At 54.5% G+C, this 21,097-nt stretch overlaps 1 protein-coding gene across 1 annotated transcript in view; it reads left to right on the forward strand.

Moving 5' to 3' along the window:
- LOC122383499 (ankyrin-3-like) overlaps window positions 1–21,097 on the forward strand; it is a 247,678-nt gene that overhangs the window by 147,613 nt on the left and 78,968 nt on the right. The window contains exons 35-36 of the mRNA XM_043370002.1: window positions 1,240–1,368; window positions 16,120–16,208. Coding sequence (XP_043225937.1) covers window positions 1,240–1,368; window positions 16,120–16,208 — 218 coding nt within the window. The remainder of the gene's footprint in view (window positions 1–1,239; window positions 1,369–16,119; window positions 16,209–21,097) is intronic.

Consider the following 21,097-nt stretch of genomic DNA (forward strand, 5'->3'; position numbering starts at 1 on the left):
CTTCTGCGTGGTTCGGTACGTCGGACAGACGGGTACACCTGTCCCCCGCCGCCGCACCGGCCACCACCTGACGGGCGCGGCCGACCCCGGGCTCGGCCGAGGAGGCAGGCAGCACTCCCAGGGGCAGGGGCGGAGACAGGCAGCGCGCACCTGGGCGGCACGGCCGACCCCGGGCTCAGCCGGGGAGGCAGGGAGGCAGGGAGCACTCCCAGGGGCAGCGGCGGAGACAGGCAGCGCGCACCTGGGGGGCACGGCCGACCCCGGGCTCAGCCGGGTAGGCAGGGAGGTGGAGATGATTAGCTGCTATCTTCTGCCGCTTACAGCCGTCGCGTTTCTATAGGTCGGTACGACCTACGAGTCAAATATATCGCCAGTTCAGCTCACCGTACACAAAAATTACGCGCATCACATCGTTCGCCACGCATTGCATTTGCGACACTCGCTCAGTTCCGAATTCCGTCAAATCTACTGTTTGCGGCCCGCCCCCACAGTCTCGCGCGCTTCGAGCCACCCGCGGGGCGTGGACGCGTGGAGGTGATTCGACCGGCGGCCGCCAGGGGCGCCACCGTCGCGAGTGACGTCACCCGGCGCCGCCGCCGCCCGGCTGCCGCCGCCGCCGCCGCCGCCGCCGCCCAGTGCAACACTCCGGCGGGGACCCGCGAGAGCTCTCGGTCCGGCGCGAACTGTCGAAACCGACGCTTGGGGCAAAGCGTCGGCTTCGCGGCGAGCAGTGTGGTGTTGTGTCGGCGATCCGACAGCGATCCACTGCGGTGGTTTGTGTGAGTGTGTGTGTGTGTGTGACGGTGCAGAGTGAGACGGTTGTTGTTTGTGTTTGGGTGCCACGAGTTGGGCGAAAATCTGCCATCGGACTCGATCGTTCGGAGGTGCGGTTGTGAGGGGCGCTCGCTCGGACGACCAGCCTGTGGCGGGCTCAGTGGTGACCCTTGGTGACCTGTGGTGACCCAGTGGTGCTGTGTGGTGCTGTGTGGTGGTGCCGAGACCCGCCCGGGCGCGGCTGACTCTGGACTGCCCCCTCTGGCCCCTCCGAGACTGTCAGTGCTGTGAGCGCTTCGTGTGCCGAGCGCGGCGCTAGTCGCCCGCTCCCCACCCGTGGACACCCTCCCCTCCCCCCCCCCCGCCGCCGCCGGCTCGGGGCGATGGCGCCCCGCCCGGCCGTGGCGCCGGCGCTGCCGGTGACCCCCAGTGACCCGCCGGTGACCCGCCGTGACCCGTGCGCAGGCAACACGCTGGCGCGCGGCCTGCAGGCCATCCACCGTGACGACATCGTGACGGCGTGTATCACCGACTCCGTGATGGTGACGGACGCCATGGAGGCCGCCATGGCCAAGGCCCGGCTCGACCAGTCAGGTGGGTGCCGAGAACCGGGGACGGCGGGTTCGAATCCCGACCGGGGACGGAGGTTAGAATCCCGGGAGCCGTGGGTATATTTGGGTTTCGTTTGGATGAGACGCCTGGAAATATATGAGCTGCAAGTGCATAATGCATATCCCTAACGAAGAAAACCTTGCAGTATATCATTTCTAAGTGGCGCTTTCGTTTCAAACATGTAAAGAGATATCAGTTAACCGATTAACTTTTTCACGAGAATGGGATTGTGGCAAAACCGCGTTATACCCTCCCAAATTATCCCCGCCCACTTCAATGACAACAAAAACAGACCTCCTATTGTCACGTCATAATTATGCACCAGTCCGGAACAGTCCCGGCCCGCGGTCCGGAACAGTCGGGCCTGCCCCCAGTTGCGCAGTTGAAGCCATTCATGTCGGCGTCAGGCACATTCCTTTGCCGTGCCCGTCCGGTACACACGCCCGTGCCGCCGCGGCGTACCCCTTCCAGGAACGGCGCGCTATGTAGTGATGTGGCAGGTAAACCGGCGCCTCTGGCCGGGGCGGCGCGGCGCGGCCGTTTGTTTTGTTGTGCCGAGCAGAGGGGAGGGGAGGGGGCAGAGGGGCGGACGCCGGGCGCCTCACGCCATCCGAACCTGTCCGGCTCGGACACGAAAAGTGGCGGTCTGGTGGCGGCCCGCCTGTTCGGCTTCCGGCGATAACACAGCCCGCCGTGTCCAGTATTATGCCGAAAGTAGACGGGGTCATCCACCTCTGTGAACTCGCCGCCCACTTCGTAGGGTTTCGCAATTTCTATGAGAAGGTTCTTCGGCACAGGAAGACCCTTGTGGTACCGAAACTAGTTACAGCCCAGACCTATGAGATCCAGATAAGAAACCGTTTCAAAAATGGGCGTGACCCTTCTTTTCTACAAGACAGGTCACTGCATGCGGTGACACCATAAGACAGTGCCTGTGACCCTAACTGGGCGTGGCCCTGCCCCTGCCACTGCCCTTGCCGCCGCGCCGGCTCACTTTGGGGTCACTGCAATATGGCGCCAGTGACCCTCTTTGGGCGTGGCCCTGCCCTTGCCGCCGCGTCGGGTCACTGTGGTCACTGCAACATGGCGGCCGCTGCAGCAGCCATAACGCTGCAGCTATATAGCGGGTCGGTCAGTAGTCATTGTTTGGGGCACTGGTTGCATGACGAGCGGGGTATAATGGGCCGTAAACGGACGGGGCGGAGTGCCGAACGGGTGCTGGGGCCGACGGGACGGGCGGGGAGAGGAGGGGGACTCAGACTGGGCGGGGGCGGGGGTCTGGGCGTGACGTTTTTGACAGAAACCTCGCAATATTCTGGAAGCGAAAACAAGAATTAGACATTTCAGGCTTCTGGCAGTCATTCATTGATGCACGAGCTAGAAACGTTCGGATTGGAGCATAAGTATACAGTACACACGAGTCATAAGTGCGCGACTGTTGTCATTGATTTCGAATGCCCGGCCGATAAAAGTGCCGTCCTTGAATTGAGGACACCTTCATTGAAGTGGTTATTGACAGCCCGTCTTCACTCAGGGCACGGGAAGAAGGGGCTGATCTCTAGGAGGTTCGCCACTGGAGCCGACTGGGGCGGGTTCTGGCCGACTCCCCAGGACCGTCTGACCCTCCCATCCCCGCCTTATTCCTCCCCTCCCGCCCCGCCCCCTGCGTGCCTTTCCGGTCCGCCGGCCAAACAACATGACGTCGCTCTGAAGATGCGGAACAGGCGGACACTGTTCGAACTCCCTGGTGAGGGGAGTGAGAGAGGAGGGGGGAAGGGAGGGCAGGGAACCGGACACCGGGGTTCCTGGAAACTCTTGGACAAGAAGGTGGTGCCTCTAAAGGGCTACTTTGATTATTTGATCAAGCATTAGAGCAGTAATGCCCATGGATAACTGAGTTACAGCTGTCTACACTGTAAAAAATGCTAACAAACCAGTTAGTTAATTCTTCAAGCAAAATCTAGTATTAAAACACACGTTGTTGCAAAAAACGGGTCAGATAACACATATGTTTGCAACCTAACACCACATCCATTTCATCGAAGCAGAAAAGCTAACATCATTGTAAGCCGACAAATATTATCCGTGCAAACCATGCCGTGTTATTTGACAAACATGTTTGTTTATGCTTCCTTTGCCTTTTTTTCTGGATAACGTGTTAACTAACAAATCAAACGCATGTTGTAACTCACAATCTTAGTTTTCTTACTACCCTTTTTGTTGTAGCATTACAAAGACCTTAGTTAATTGAAAAAAATCGCCATTTTGTGCGCCCCTCTGCGCCCGCCATGTTCACTGTTCAGTCTGTGCCAAGTCAGAGAAGGGAGAGGACGTGTGCGTTGTGAAGGAGCTGAGCTGTGGCGTATAAGTGTTGCGTGTGCAGTATTATATAAGGAGCTGAAGTGGTGTTAAGAATAAGAATAATAAGAAGTCAAACAGTGAAATGATATGGACTGTTGGACATGGCTTTCATCCTTACTGGTATGGTGAGTGATTATGGGAAAGATCAGTGCAGATATTGCTGGCGTTTTAGTGTGGTTTATGTACCTATGTCACTCATTTTCTTTTCAATTGAACCTCCAACCAGGCTTTAGAGGGTCTCAGGTTGGAGACACTGTTCATTTGTTGACTGTCAATTGACGTCTATAAGTACATATGACGGACTGAATTCAATGAGCATGTTGCACACTAAAACCGCATTAAGCTTTGAACAAGAAATTAAATGTACCTAATTTTTGGTTGGGCGCTCAACCAGTGAACGCGGTGAGGTGCTGTTTTATGCAATTCCTGTCACTGCAACCAGTTGTCAAATAAGATTTTTGTAGACACATGAGCCACCATTGTTCGGTCAGGGAATTTTTGCCCTTTTGTTGCAATTTAGTTTACCCATATCGACAGAAATGAAGCATTCTCAATGTTTTCGTGATACGTATTTGGAGCCTGTATGGTGTCATGGCTGGTGCGGATTCCTGCAGGCTGTTTATAGTTGCAGGTGTGAATCAGTGCAGATTTGTCACCACGACCGATGCAGATTACCGACTGATTTATGACGTTGGTTGGCATGAGGTTGGTTGCGTTGCTTTATTCGTTGGTTTGAATAAACATCTTTGTGTTTAAATACTCGTCTGTTTGATACTTTTTTAAATAAAAATTTCGACGCGTGTCGCAACACGGTGTGTGAAAACGCACAACATGTATATATACTGTAAAACATATTTGCACGTTTCGAGTCATCCTGGCAAATCTCACTAACCAAATGCGTGAAAACTTTGTATTTACACACTGCATCCCGAAGTTTATAACGCATTTGGCTAATGATATTTGCCTGGATAACATGTGCACGTTGTGCAAATCTCGGCAGAAGCTTGTGAAGCTTACTCACATTTTGCGTGTAAGCGTGTTTTCTTCTGTGTGTGTGTTATGTAACACCGAAGTTAGTTATCCTGCAACTAGGCGATGCCTAGTTGCATGATAACTAACTTCGGTGTTACATAACACGCACAAAAGGAAACACGCTTACACGCAAAATGCTAGTAAGCTTCACACGCTTTTGCCTAGTGAGATTTGCCAGGATAACTAACTTTTTAGTTACTTTACACGCATAATATTAGTACATTGACAGGTAGATATTAGTTAAGTAACACGGTCACACGCAAAAGGCGTGTATGTCAACACCACGTCGAAAACTAATGTCTTAGTTTCATAACACGTTTTTTCTTAAAAGCGTGTTATATAAAACACGTTTGACCAGTAGATGCGTGTAAACTTTACACGCTTTAGGTTAGTGAGATTTGCCATGATAACACGGAAGTTAGTTAACATTTTTTACAGTGTAGTTTGATGTCACAGCAAGCTGCCCGATTACCACTCGAGCCACGACAGCCTGGGCTACTTGTGTGGTCAGTAGGCCACTCTGTGCTTCCCTCCTTGTATCTCTCCCCTGCGAGTGCCGCCACATTCCGCGCTCCCCTCCCCTCCCATCCCCTCCCCTCCCCGGAGCGTCACATGTCCCCGCCACCTGTCTCCGACCCCTCCCCTCCCCTCTGTGCCTGGAATTCCATTCACACGGTCCGACATTGCATCGACAACAGCCTACATTAACTGCCTATACCCAACCCCGGTGAGCGGTGGTCAGCACATCCCAGAGGGTAGAGAGAGGCACCGTTAGATCGACCTCCCGGCCCGCGGCCGAACCATCGGGCCCGGACCAATCGGCGGAACGAACAATCGGGCCTGGCCAATCTGTGGCGCGGCCCCGGCTCCAAACCCTTGGATTCCGGCCGTCTGAGCCCGACTCTGGCTTGGGTGTGATCAACGCCCTATATACCGGTGTGATACTGCCGTCATGGTCAAGACAGGTTACGTAACACCAGCGCCGGCTTCAATGATTCATCCATCCATCCATCCATCCAGCCCAGCGATACGATAACTTTTCAGTTTGTGTGATTCGTTCATCGACCGTTCCCCTTCCGTCCGTCACCATCACAAGAAAGCTCTCCCCTCATGCTCTTCAATCTCACATCCTCTCGCCGCGCCGGCAGCCGGCGTCCCCCCCCCCCCCCCCAGTGGAGGCGCCGCGCGCGCGTCGCTTCGTTTCAAGGTCATGGGGGCGGCGGCCCATCTCTCAGTACAGATGCACTCGGCTCCGCTTCAGGCGGAGCGGCTCGGCGCCCAAACTCTCTCCGCGTTGCCAGAAAAGCATGGGGCAAGCGTCGGCAACAAATTGGATAGTTACCTACCTATCAATATTCCAATTGCTTTTTCCATTTCACACGCTCTCGCCCAGTTTATTTGATGGGCGTTGTCGAAGCAAGGATTTGCAAATAATCAAAAACAAACTTAAGGTTCAATAAAAAAAAATGCCAGAAGATTGCTGGGCGAAAATTTAAAGGACAAAGTGGGAGCATGAACTACCACAAGGCTTTCCACTGCTGACTACGCATACTAACTTAAACATAAATTTTCCAGCGTAATTTCTCCGTTCTCCCCTGAGGCGAATTGAGCCGTGCAGCATGACCTTGGAACCGCCCGGGGCGAGGCGTTACGCAGGCTCCCCACTGAGCCGGTGTCACTGGGCGCCCCCCCCCCCCAGCGGAGGGGGCGAGAGCTGCTATTGGTGGGCCCGATCGATCGATCCCGGCTCCGTTGCCATGGCGACGTGTTGCTCAGGTTGAAACTGCCGTGAAGTGGTGCCGACACATGCGGTGACGGTCTGATTGGGTCTCGGGAGTTTCGGGGAAGGTGCCATCGCGATGGCGGACGCAAGCTGAATACCACGAATTCAATATGTTTGGATAACAAACATATCTTGGGTCAAAACAGTCAAACAATGATTAATGGAACGATTTTTATATCATGAAATAAAACGTAAACGTCACGTTTAGATCTTGTCCAAAAATAATGCCCAAATATTTCATAGATAAAACACGACTAAATTTCAGTCCTTCTCACAGGCCAACCAAAACACGTGTTGCTGTTATTGAACATGAATCATGTCGCTGGTGCGGCTGGCGCAGCTGGGGCCGACTTGACGCGACTGACTGGCCTCCTCCAGTGAATCCTGCGGACTTGACGCGACTGACTGCCCCCCCCCCCCTCAGTGAATCCGGCGGACTTGACGCAACTGACTGGCCCCCTCCAGTGAATCCGGCGCAGTTCCGGCGTCGCGAGCTTTCGCCTTCTGCATCGCAGTAGTGATTCACCTCTGTGCCTTTCCTTCCACTCCTGACCCTGCCTGACCCCTAACTGATCCATCGGTGATCCTTTGTGATCCCGGCCGACTGTCTGGATTCTTGAGTGACCCTGGGCTGTCTTTGCTTACACAGTTGTAGTCCTTGCCTGACCTGGCATGTTGATGCCATGGCTCGCGCCTTCCGTTTGTGTATAATTCACGGCTTCCGTCATCTCGTGCAATGGTTGCCACATTTATCGCCGCGTTGATACAGACTGCACTACCGGCTGGCGAGCAGTGGCGAAATGAACTCACGGGCAGCTGCCAATAAACGTCTGGCCAGGCCGGGCCGGCGCCGGCTGCGCAAAATGCCGATAAGATTTGCCACGTGAGGCGCCATGCGACGCGACACAGAGTAAATATTTCGGGCCGTGTCGCAACGTGTTGCTCAAAATCACTGAGCTTGCTTGAGTATAAACTGACAAACGAGTTGTATGATGGCACCCAATTTGTAGTCTCGGCTTGGAATACATTTCCTTGAATATTTTCTTTAACTTTCTGGGGATGAATATCTGGACCATGCAGGCGCTCAGGTTTGCGTAACACCAGATTCAGCAGCTGTGTCTATAGCTCTGATTTGTAAACACGACCGATAAGGATGCTATTGATTTACACACGACAGGTTATGTTTATATGGTCCATCGCAGTCTCCCATGTGCGCGCAGTAGATATTCCCGATACCGATTAACGCTAACGTGTTCCGCGGTGGCGCCTCTGGGTCGGGACGGGCCGCGCGGCCCGGCGTCCCTGTCGATAGGTAATAGCGCCCTGCCCCTGCGCGGGGTCAGGGGTCACTGGGCTGAGTGCGGCCCCGGGCGACCCCTCAGGTGTGGGTGGAACGGAGGTAGACCCAGGCGCGCCTGGGGCCCTCTGGTGTGGCCAGAGCTGTGATTGGAGCTGCGGTGTGGGAGCGATAGAGAAACCCGACGCTCTCTTTCGCAGAATTCAGGATGTGGGACATTAGGCCAAGTGTTTTGGTGGAATTCGGTGGAACGGCCTACGTTGAAAAGTCATTACCCTAATTAGATCAACTTTTAAGCCAACGTCAAACTGCTCTAGAAAGGGATAGTTTATACCTAAACGTGTTTAAGCCGCCATCGCCACCTCCCCCTCCCCCCCACGCCCACCGCCGCTGCGCGCCCGCGGACCAGTTTTCCGCCGTGAGAACGCAGCGGCGGCGGCGGCGGCAGCTACGGACGAATGGCGGCCGGGGCGGCGGCCACGTGGTCGGGCGTGGCACGGGGCACCACGTGGGCGGGACACGGTCTGCACGGTCTGGACGCCACGTGTGAGCCGCGCACAGTGACGTGGGCCGTGCCATGCGCTCAGTCCGCAACCCTCATCCTCAGCTGTGGCTAGCTGCTGTCGTCCGCGCCCTGGGATGTCGATGACGCCGGCGGCGGAAGTCCCCCCCCCCCCCGGCGGGGCCCGGGCTGATGGTGCCGCGCGCTGACGGCCCCCCGCTGGGGGACGGATGGCGGTCTGAGATGGAGGGCGGCTCTGTCGTCACACCCGCGCACTCAGCAGGGTGTGGGTGCTGAACTATTTCAGTGGCATACCACGGGTTTGAACCAGCCTATATCTACTCGCCATATTTTGAATTAACTTTATTTTGGGAAAAATCGTCCTACTTTTTCTATTTTGTTTTTCTTTTTTGCATTTCTCCTTCTAAAGTCAAGTTTTTCTCATTTTCTCTGGCTGCCTTTTCCTGCTGCCACCATTCAACAATCAGTACAATAAGTGGGGCGACATTTCATTCTCGCTGTGAATGGGCTGCCATTGTCCCAGCTCCTGTTCAGTGTTCGCTGTCCGCCTCCTCTCCCGTTTTTGCCATTCCTGTTTCCGTTCCCTCTCTCCTCTCCCTCTCTTCCTTTGCCGTTCGGTCGCGGCACGCTCCGTCCGTGGCGGCAATCGTGCACGGCCGACGCGCCGTTTTTACCGCCCCGCGTCGAGATGGACGCACGCGCGCAAAAAGCCGCAAATATTCATCATCGGCGCGGCCCGAAAAAGGGCGCGTTCCCGTGCCGCGGTAAAAAGTCGTCGGTCAGGGGGGGGGGAGGTGATAAAAAGGTGACCGTTTGAGGGCGTCAGACAGCGGACCGCGTCGGGAGGGAGGGAGGGTGAAGTGCCAGAAAGACGGACGGGGAAGTGGAGGAGAAGTATGTGAGAAGAAGAGCCGTAACGTGGTGGTAACAAGGACGAATGGAGGGAATAAATCAAATAGAGTGGTAGACCGGGCCGAGCGTGCCGGGCGGTAGGTATTCACCTTAATTGGACCGCACGAATCACATGAACCGACGCATCACCCTTTTAAAATTATAGTCGATAGTTCCGGGCACCTGCTTATGAGCGTTTGTAGATGATCATTTGCCTTTTTCTATTCCAGTTAGGGCAATTTTTCTGAACTCTGACCCGAGAGTCCATGTGTACACTTCACGGTGTCATTTTTATTCTACCCAATCATCAATGCGTCTCTTCGTTGTGTAACGTTGTTTTGAGGAAACCTCCCGTCGCTTTTCCTCGTCGCCGCTCGATTCTGACACGCTAGGTAGTCGGGTAGTCGGCTCGGCACTCGACTGTGTGCTGTCTGTCTGCTGCGGGCGGGGGCGGGGGCGGGGGCGGCTTACGGCGCCGTCCGTCAGTTGACCCGCCTCTCCGGCACGGTTCACCGTCCGCCAGGATGTGCTGTTTGACCCCGCAGTGAGCGCTGGAGGTGGGATGTGGGCACGGGCCGCCGTGACCTGACCAGGCCCCGGGGCCGGCCGTACCGAGAGGCGCTGCTTTGTGGGCCAGTAGGGGGTGGGGTTCAGACTTGTGCCGGGACCAAAAATCAAGATCCAGGATCCTCAAGGTCCCACGGCAAATTCAATTTTTAGAATCCAAGGTTTCCAAGGTCCCACGGCAAAATCAATTTCTAGAATCCAAGGTTTCCAAGGTCCCACGGCAAATTCAATATCTAGAATCAAGGTTTCCAAGGTCCCACGGCAAATTCAATTTCTAGAATCCAAGGATTCCAAGGTCCCACGGCAAATCCAATTTCTAGAATCCAAGGTTTCCAAGGTCCCATGGCAAGTATACATTGCAGGGTCCACAGTCCCCAAGGTCCCACGACAAGAATGCATTGCAGGATCCACAGTCCCTAGGGTCCCACGACAAGTGTGAATTTCAGGATCCACAGTCCCCAAGGTCCCATGACAAGTACACACTTCATAGTTCAGGGTCCACAGTCCTCAAGGTCCCACGGCAAGAATACATCTCAGGATCCAAAGTATTCAGGGTCCCACAACAAGAACTTAATCAAACTAACATTCTGATGAGCAGACTTACTTCTAAATATTCTGCCAACGGATGCCCAGCAACATTGAAAGGGGCAGAACCTATGCAAACCTGTGGACTGTGGTGGTTTTATCATTAACCAACATAGGTAGGGGGAGCTTCAACACAAGTTAAAAATGAATCATAATATCAATATCCCCTTCTTTAACCTGACAAATTCATAAAAATATAGGTAGGTAATAGGTACCTTGCAATTTGTATTGTCATGTCCCTTTCAATTCAATCTTACCTGATCAGTAGGAATGTAGGATAGCACCTTACAGTTATTGAAGACAGACATTCAAGTATTCTTTCAGGCAATATAAAAAACCAGAAATAAAACCTACAGGCTTCATAAAAATGGAAAAGTTGAATTGGATAGGTATATGCTTTCGATTTTCTGCACATTCAGTTACATAATCATAATACCTAGGATAAAAACTCAAATATGTTCTAAGTCTTGGTTGCGCGAGCGCTCACAGAAAAACTGATCGACTAAGCCAATAGAATTAGAGTATCAGCGAGCGCAAACCTTACTTACTGTTCATTCACATTAGCTTGAAGGCTCTGAACAAAATTCCATCTGACAATTTTTTTCGTCAGACGGTTCTTCGTCGGCAGATTTTCGTCTGACTTTTTCGTCTTGTATTTTTTCGTCTGTACGAATTGATCTGTTGCATTTTTCGTCTGAGTATTTTTCTGTCCGCCATTTTTTCGTCTGGACGAGGCGGAAAAATGCACCTTACGAAAAAATGCGCGGACTTAAAAATGCACAGACGAAAAATTGCATAGACGAAAGTAAGGGACGAAAGTCTGCGGACGAAAATCTGCAGACGAAAAATTGTCCGACGAAAACCTGCTTAATGAAAAAGTTGAACTGTCATGGAATCATTGCTTATATTGAATGCTCGTTGCTCAATGGTGGTTTGATGACTCAGACTTGCAAAACAAATAAGTTTGACACCTACTTGGTCCAGTGGGTAGCTTCCAAGTAGCTTCAAGCCCGGCATATCACAACCCAGAAAATATGTGAGGTGATATTAGAAAAGAACTTTCCAAACCACCACTGTCCACTGTTTGACAGTTTCATAATCCATAACATTGATAATGTAAAAAGCTACCACTTACCAGGTCTCTTGTTCCAGTTCTGCCTCACAGCCATGACAACGATTTGGCTATATATGTCTACACTGCTTATATTATATATAAAATATAAGCAGTGTCAAAGTAGGTGCCAAACTGATTTGTTTTGCAAGTCTAGTCTCTATATATGTCTACACTGTTTGGTTCGTTTTCTCTTCATGTATCTATCTTAGCCCCTTGCAGCTGGTCGCTCAACCATAGATATTTATTGAAGTGCTTACAGACAAAACCTAGTGCAGGGTCCTTAGTGGCCCATGTGCAACATAAACCTCATGGTCCAGCTTCCAGGATTCTTGAGGTCCCTCAACAAAATGATGGTGTATGTCCAGACCGTTCTCCTAAGATCCCATGACAAATAATAGAACTGGGACTGAAAGTCTGCATTCTGCAGAGACTTGCAGCATACCAAAATTTTGAGGTCCTGACCCCTGGGTTTCAATGGTTTCACGACATATGAAATGTTGAGGTCCTGGGTTTCTAAGGTCTCATGTCACATGAAATGTTGATGTCCTGGGATTCCAAGGTTTCGCGGCATATGCAAATGCTGAGGTCCTGGGATTCCAAGGTCTCGCGACATATGCAAATGTTGAGGTCCTGGGATTCCAAGGTCTCGCGACATATGCAAATGTTGAGGTCCTGGGATTCCAAGGTCTCGCGGCATATGGATGTTTTAAGGTCCTGGGTTTCCAAGGTCTCGCGACAAAAATGACAATGCAAGGTCCAGGATCCATCAAGGTCCCAGACCTTGGACTCTGCGAACCCTGGATCTCGGATCTTTTTGGGACCTTGGCACAAGTCTGGTGGGGTTGTTGTTTGGGCAACAGGTTTATGAGAAGGGAGTGGGCCGGGGTGGAGGTGGTGGCAGGAGAGGTCACGCACAGACGCGGGAGGATGAAATATGCAGGGGTTTGACTGGTTGCTGGAAGCTGAAGCAAGTGGAGAACATCATGACTACTGGCTAAAAACAAGGCGTTAAACTGCGGTACACGCAGTTTATCGTATAATTACACAGGATGCAAGATTTTTACAGGATTACACAGATACTCCTGGGCGCTACCTACCACATGTTAGAGCTAATTACCTACTTGTATATACGGTGTCCCTAGCAGTTACATCTGTGAGCGCATGTTGACATATCAGTGACGGTCACGTGTCACGGGTCACCGGCGCACGCGGACTCATCCATGGCCACGTGCCCGCCCCCAGCCCTCGTCTCACCCTCTGACGCTGCCGTGGCGGCCGATCGGGCCCGTTTCTAATCTTCACGCGGGCCCGAGGAATGCGCCGCGCGCTGGCCAAGCTGCTGGACGGGTCATTGACTCCCGCCGCGAGCGACGAGCGCCATTCTCCCTCCCGCCCGCCGCCCGGCGTCTCCGTGGGCTTTCTCTTCTTTTTTTTTCGGGAGTGGACCCGGGCCCGGCGCGGCCGCGGCCATGGATTGGCGAGGACTCCGGCCCGGGGCGGTTGGGTCTAACGGTGCGGGACGGTCGCCGGGCGGACGGTTAGACCGCCAGGTGAGCTGAAATGGATGGCCGCTGGGCGGAGGACCGGCAGACTGGGTTGACGGGTGCCGGGCAGGGCGGCCGAGGTAGTCAATCTCCCTACACTGCACTGCGCTCTGACACAGGTGTCTTGTCAGACTTTAACACGCCTGAGATCGTGTTTTCTGAATTGAGATGGCCCACGCAGAGATCTGTTATCCTGGGTGGACACTGGACAGGTAAGGTAAATGTAGACTGGGACGAACACTGGTGTTGGCGTCTCTCTCGGTTCTTTATGTTGATTTTGTTGGCGTTTTCTCTCGCCTGCGTGACACCGAAGCTGGCAGTCCGACACTGTCCGGGCCCCGGGTCGTTCGTGGGAGGGCGGTGACAATGTCCCAGCCGGGTGGTGTATGGACCGGACCAGTTCAGACGTCAGATAGAGCAGATATCAGCCCTCCCTGGAACCCGTGGGAGGAGCGGTGATTGGACGACATCCTATGTGTCCCGAACTCATCACCGGTGAGCAAATGTCAGCCAGACGTCCCCCGAAAGGTCAGCGCGCCTTAGCGGGCCGGCTGGGACGAGATCCCCAAATGCCACTAATGAGATTTGGGCCTCGCCAAGGTGACTGTCTGAGCGACCATTTTGAACCGTTTGGTTGTGCGAAAGACCCATCGAGTCCAGTCCACTTCCGGGTAATACCTGTCAGTGGACTGGGCCGACATCCCTGCGCTGTCATCTGTCAGTAAATGCCCTTCACCGCCCATGTCCGTCGGGCTTCCGTCACTACCTGCCGTCTTCGGTCATGGCACTTAGACGGAGTGTCAACACCGGTCAAACCGGCCTCTGTAGTCTGCACCCGCCGCTGCCGCCGTCTCGGGCGGACGGCGGTGACCCGACATAGACAGCCACCGCCGCCACGCTGTCGTGCCGACTTCCGTAAACGGCGCTGGCCGCTGAGCAGCTCTGACCGCTGACTCAGCGCGGCGCTGACCGCTGATAGCCGCCGATATCAGAGGTCAGCGCGCGATCTGTCAGCGAGTGGGAGCGGACCGCACCGAAGACCCTCAAAGTCCTCCGCGAATGGAGACACATGAGGCGCCCTCCGCAAGCTGTCCACAACAACAGGACAGCGGTAGTAGCGGTAAACTGATCACGGATCATGGTCTGCGTCAGGAGGCTTGAAGGGCCCTGTTTCGTTTAAATGCTTGAAACATTATGCCGATGGAAATCAAAGATGGTATCTAATGGTTTAATGACATTTAATTTGGCTGGGTTCCGCATAAGGGCTTTTCTCAGGACTTGAAAGATCTTCAAGTCTTTGAGTTTCTCCTCAGTCCTCACATTAAATTCAATCCATCCTTCTGCACAACATCCAGGTCTGCCCCGCGCTCACCGCAATGCCCATCTCGTCCCTGAGTGGAGCCTCCCTGCGCGCGCCGGTCCCGGAGCGTCGTCCAGCCGGCGCCGCTCCGCTCCACGGTTCATGGCCTCCTCTCTCACCACGACAAACAAACCCCGGCGGCAGCCGTGCACCGCGCTGTGCACCAGTCACGTGACCTGCCGCCGCCGGCAGCCCCGCACCATTTCGTGCACAGCGGCCGGTCACGTGACCTGCCGGGCACCAGACCGAGACATGGGCATATATGGCTTGGCACGGGATGCACATTGCACACTAGCGCGGCGGTGGACACAGACTCGTTACTTTGATAAGCCGCCCGGTCGGAAGCCGCGGGTAGAGATTAGACTCCGCCGCGTGGATCAACTGGTCTGGACGTGGATAAGCGGCCCGGATAAAGTCCCTATCTGTGTGTAATTTGAGCGTGGCCGAGTGTGTGGTCCCGGGAGGTCATGGCTCTTTTTGTAGCCTGCAGTTGAGGCTCAGCGTCAACAGACGTCGCTCGGTGCCCGCTGAGATGGTAACCGAGCCGCGGCGGCGCGTGACCGGTTGGGACTGTCGCCTCATGGGGTGCGGGGGCGGGGATTAATTTGTCACATTAGTCGGGTGCGTGAAATGGTGACAAAGTCTGCCGATCCGTCTGCAATGTAGGACTGAATTGGTGGGCTTTAGGGGATCATCCGAGACACAGTTTCAGGCCTGTCAGCGATCTGCAAATGTCAAGCTACTGGAATTAACTTTCGTCTGAGAATTCACATCGACCAAAAAATGGCCGCCTTTCAACATCTCGATACCCACAATTCATTTTTATTATACCGACATATTATAAACCGATAATTCGAACATTTGATGCATTATTAAAATGTTATAGAACAATGCTGAAAGCGACTTGTGAAACTCTCTGATATTTCCAAAATTAGGAAAACTCTCGGATAATTTTCACTGACTCGTAACCAGCAGACAGCCGTTTATGTTCGAGGATGAGTTACTCTGAACACTTTCGGCGAACGGTGGCTGTCAGTGATTCGTTGGCTGGTGCCAGTCGCATTCCTGGGACGTGTCGCGATGCGGCCCGCAGCTACAAGCTAACAACCAGCGCTGTTTGTCGGTGAAATGCCGGACGATATTCCGGGGTGATTTGTCGCCATGATAAACACTAGCTGCCGACAGGAATCATGTGATGATGAGCTGGACTGGCTGTTGCCGGGTCTGCTCCTAAACAAACCCCCGATTGATGAAACTACTTGTGTGGAATTTGTAGGGCTATATTTGGATATTTGTCCTGAAGGATACCTGACAGGAAATCGGTATGAACAAAAATGAACGGGAAATGTCAATTTGTCATGAAGGGCTGGCGAGCTTCGGCTTTTGTCAGTTAACAACTTCAACTCTTTGACTTCACAGAAGCCATTGAGGCTTATTAAGGTCCATTGCTCCTCATCAAGCCCCAGATGAACGTAGATCAGGGCTGTTGTGGCCTGCTTAATCATGTCCTCAATTCAGCTTGATTGAGTCGCTACTTTGATGTCCAAATCGGGACATCAGAACGTGATTGTTGCTTTCAACCCTAGTTCTTACGTCCTGCAGCCCTCATCCCACCGCATGATGTTCCGCTGATCGTGTTCTCCGTTGGTCTGACCGTGGTTTTGTTGCTGTTTCAGGTTTCGATAGTCTGCGTGAGGAGTTGGGGCCCTCCAGAGACACCTCATTCAGACCGGACCTGACGCTGGACGACCGAGACATCATGAAGGTGAGTCCCGCAGGCGGGTGAACGTGCTACACGAGCTGCCGAGCGTGCTACAAGAGCTGGTGAGCCTGCTGTACTGGAGGGAGAACGGCACGGGAAGTGAGGGGCGGCATGAAGGAAAGGCTTGAGACGTCAGAAAGTCTAAAGGCGTAGCTTAGTGGATGGTGCACCGTGCATCTGGGTCTCCTTCCCCCCGTGTCACAAGCAGTCTCGGCTTGCGGCAGAACTGTCGCCAGGAGAGTAGAGAGTAGAGACGTCCTACATATACCTTGCCGACAAGGAATCTTGTTGCTTCATGGCGGCTTTGATGATCCAGCGATATAGGCAGATCTACGAAGCACCTCACATGGCTAACTAGCTGTGCCCAGCCGCGCTCCAAGGCTGCGACGTGCAGCTCGACCTAACTACGTATTGCTGGAACACTTGTTGCCGCCGTGGCAAAGAACTCCTGAGGAGACTCCTTGGCGCCGTGGCTGAATACGCCCCGGGGCGCCGGGAGGCTCCCACGCGACCGTCGCCTGCCCGGGGCGCCGGACGCCCTTCCGGCACCGGGCGTCCACCGTCCGCGGTCGGAGCGCCCACCGCAGACCGTTCTGGCAGTGGCTGGACGCAGTGGTCAGGGGCGATGGACGGACACCCAGGGGATGTTCCACGCGAGAACGTCGCTGGCGTGCATTTTCTAAGCGGAAGTCTCGCAAATTCCGAAGGATTCCTAGTCTGTCTGCAGCGTTGTCACGGAGGCTCGTCTGTGGCGCTTAGTAACGTCCTCGATCGCCAATTTTGCATGATAATCTGCCAGACGGTCTCGCCACGCAGCTGTCTCACCCACCGTGTGGCGATTTCTCCCGTTGCAATCGATCGGTCGTACTCTATTGAGGCGTGCACGGAGGGTGGTGTGGGACACGCGACTGGCCGCAGCTGGTCTGCGGCTGAGCTGGTGGCCGGAGCACCTGTGTGGGACACGCCCCGCGCCCGCATCTCTCAGGCCACGCCACGCCACGCCACGGCGTCGCGTGGGGCTCGGCGAAACCTGCTGCACAGCACAACCTCCACAGGGAATGGTGGCACCCCGGGCCCACTCTGGGACTTCCCCGGTGCATTTGGGTGCTTATTCAGCACTGGAGTATCGAAACATAATGAGACTCGCGTCAGCACGTGTGGGTTGTAACGTTTCTCTGTCCCGCAAATCGCGACAGCTGCGAATGCTGCTGCCTTTGTGACTGGTGTACTGTAGGTACTGTACTGGCCAGACTTTTGACAATATCATGTAGTTCGTGCCATTGTGAACACCTTGCCACGATTTGGCCTGATTCCGCTTCCGTTACATTTTTGTTTTTCCGCTTTTTTATCAACACCGGCTGCATTCTCTACCCTTTGTCACACGACTCACGACATCGCACTATTATGCCCGTCACGGAACCCCCTTTCGTGACGGTCTCGGCGTGACGAAACTGGTAATTGTGAAGCACAAAACGTTGTCGACTTTCGGATGCTGACAAACTAGCAGTAGGAACTGCTGGACATCCGCAAAATTGATCACCACCAGGATACGATGACACTTATTTGAATGTTTTTAGTCAGGCACCGCCGTTTTGCTCGATTATCGCCACCAATTCGCAGAAAACGGTCCGATTCTCATAAACGTCAAACTGCTCCAAACTTGTCTGGAAACTCGTCGATGTCCACAAATGCTCGACGTTGTCATCAGGGCTGCGGAGTCGGAGTCGGAGTCGGAGTCGGAGTCGGAGTCGGTCGGAGTCGACAGTTGTGACCGGAGTCGGAGTCGGAGTCGGAGTCGATTTTAGAAACCCGAGCCGGAGTCGGAGTCGGAGTCACCGAAAATCTGTCGACTCCGCAGCCCTGCTAGGTCTGCGGAGTCGGAGTCGGGAGTTGGAGTCGGTTAGAGTCGACAATTCTGCCCGGAGTCGGAGTCGGAGTCGGAGCTGGTTTTTGAAAGCCGGAGTCGGAGTCGGAGTCGGAGTCGCCGAAAATCCATCGACTCCGCAGCCCTGGTTGTCATGCTTCTTGGACTGCATCAGATGTCTACCATTGTCAAGATGCCTTCTGTCCACTGAAACCACCAGCCAGGGTCTGTGTGTGAATCGCGGTCGAAAGCGTGCGAATCCTGACCGGAAGCGCTGCCTGCCGGCGGGCGCGGGGCGATCAGCGGAGTTCGCGGGCTGCTGGCGGCGCGTGGTGTGGGGACCGGGACTGTTTGGTGGCTGGGCGGGCTGTGGGAACGGCGGGACGAGCGGCACGGGCGCCACGATCGTGTGGCTCCGACGCCACGATCGTGCGACTCCCGGTCGGACGCGGCGCGGGATGGCCGTTGGCTGTTATTACAGTGTTTGGATGTTATGAAATTTGGCTCATCCGAAGAACCAAGATGAAGTGATGCACCAACGATCGAGTTTCCGTCGGCTCGTCAAACCCCAAGTCTGGCGCTTTCACTGGGCGTGGCGCTGTGCTGGGGTTCGTCGCCTCTTACCCCGTCTACCGTCCCCCTCCCCCGTCTGTCGGCGCCGGCGGGTCGCCGCCGCGTCGTTTCCGTCGCTGATGGCCGTCGTCTCTGTCGGCCGGTCGTATCAGCTCAACCAGGCCCGGGCGGCTGACGTCTCCGGTCGCGGCGGTTCACAGTTCAGTGCCGCTCGGAGGGGGGCTGCAGCGGGCGGGGAGTGGGGCCCACCCGTTCGGTGACTGACGAGCTGATGGGGCTCGCTCAGGGTTATAGCGCTCTCCGCTCTTGAGTACTGGCTGATGGACGCCCGGTTATCGATCCATCCTGAAGCGAGGTTTTGAGATTCCCGTATTTCACGGATCGGTGGGACTGTAAATCTATCTTCCATGGCCTCCGTTGTGCTGTTGGACCTGGTGTTTCGGACGTTTGTGGCGGCGCCGGCAGGGCAGCGGCTGAACTGAACGGCTACCACGGCAGAGTGGCGGCGACCGTCGCCCCAGCACCAGCTGGGTTATTGATGGTAGCAGACGGCGACCAATTTGTCCGATGGTGTTTTCGCCCGCTGCCAAACGAACTCTGAACGCGCCCGACCGGTTATTGGCTTACCCGAGAAATGGGGCTCACTTTCACTTTCGTTTTCACTGAGACTTAGATGGAGCAGATAGTTTGTCCTTCCTTATCTAGAACCTTTTGGTGATATGGGTGGCATTCAGCCATCTTACATTATCTCCTCGATTCCCACCCGCCTGGTGTTGGTGTCCGTTGGTGTTACCACCGATGTCGCTGCCCCCTCCCTAGTCCCTCGTGCCCTGGCTGTCCCGGGAGCGGGACCACCCAGTTCCAGGTCAGTGGATCCTCCTGATCCCCGTCTGGCCCTGATCCTCTCACCTCCCAAAAAAACGCTCCGTGACGGCGCCGGGCGTGCGTGGCCGCCGCGCCGGCGGCTCCGCAGCTAATCGACTCGCCGTTTTTTGTGCGGCTGTCGCCCCCGGCGCCTGGTTTCAGGCTCCGGGCGCCGAACGGTGGTACTGGACAGGACTGGGACAGGGCTGGTGGTAGTGGAGTAGTTTTTTGTGGGATTTTATAACCGGTTTGGTGGTAAGCGGTGTCTCTGGTCGCCACAAAAAGTGGATGCTACGGTCCGCCGACTGCTTGACGGGTGGAGACCGCACCAAAGGAGACCGCCGTGTGTGTCTGATCGGGTCAGGAGTGTGGTCTGGCGGTACGATTTTTTGTGGACTTGGGGAGTTAATAAGATGATGAATTTATGGTTTTCTGGAGAATCAACACTTTGTTCTTGTTACTAACGCATCATTTGTCACTATTTTTAGCGTCAAATCGTCAATGCTGTGCTACATTAAGCACAGATACATCCGTCCTCATAGGTATGTGCAATGTGCATGAGTATCACTGAGCCAGCATAAGCCGAGAAACCCGCACAGCACCGCGCCGGCCCGTGTTGCCGTGTGTTTTGACACTCCCCTGTAGCGCCTCGCCGCTCAAGCCGATCGATACATAGCCACCTCGCCGCGCACCCCTCCCCCTCCCTCCCTCCCTCCCCCTACGATCGCCCTGTGATTGGTGCGTACGCAATAACTCGGCCGACACGGTTTGATCTCGCCGCCACCACTCAGCACCGGAAAGGTAGCACTTCCGGTGGCGAAATCGGTCTAGATATCGATCTAGTTTGAACCCTGAATGGGTCAACTGTCTCGCTGTTTTCGAAAGTGATCCCTACTCGTGATAGGTATTTGATAATCCCATTACATAAACAGAAATATTTTCTCGTTTAATGTTCTAATGGTTGTATCGGACTGTTTTGTTTCGGTTATGGCCTCATAAGTTCCACAATCGTTTCTCTGGAAAATGGTTCGGCCACAAACAATTCAGGCTCCTTTCAGCCACATTAATTCGGTGATCCGTGTCGTTTAGCTCGGCTGTGGTGGTCTGTGGCTCGGATTCCGTTAACTCGTTAATACCCGTCAGCCCGCTTAGAAGCCATCCGCTCGGAGTCTGACTAATGATTGTGCCGATTTGAAAACGGCCGCCCATGTATCTCTGTGACGCTGGCCGCTTTGTATACCGCCGCCTGCGGAGAGTGCTGCTGATTAGCCGGGTAGTGACCTGTCATTTGTCAGAACAGTCAGCTGACGGCTGACAGACGGCTGACAGGTGACAGTGCTGGCGGCGGAAGGGTTGGCGGAAGGGCGGGCGCCGGGCGGAACCGGACGGCGGGACGCCCCTCTCCGCGGGTAATGGGCGATATCTGCCCACCGTGACCGAATGAGTGGGAAGCATGGGCCGACCGTGAAACACGAATAAAATTAACCAACAGGCCTGGGACGTGTGGGATTAGCTGGGGAGTTTGAACCCAGCTGGTGGAATGAGTTTCGTGTTGTTACAATGTTAAGCACGTTGTGCTCCGTATCTATTG

The sequence above is a fragment of the Amphibalanus amphitrite genome, unplaced genomic scaffold (genome assembly GCF_019059575.1).
Source record: "Amphibalanus amphitrite isolate SeventyFive unplaced genomic scaffold, NRLGWU_Aamphi_draft 000165F_arrow, whole genome shotgun sequence".
Taxonomy (NCBI): Eukaryota; Metazoa; Arthropoda; class Thecostraca; order Balanomorpha; family Balanidae; genus Amphibalanus; species Amphibalanus amphitrite.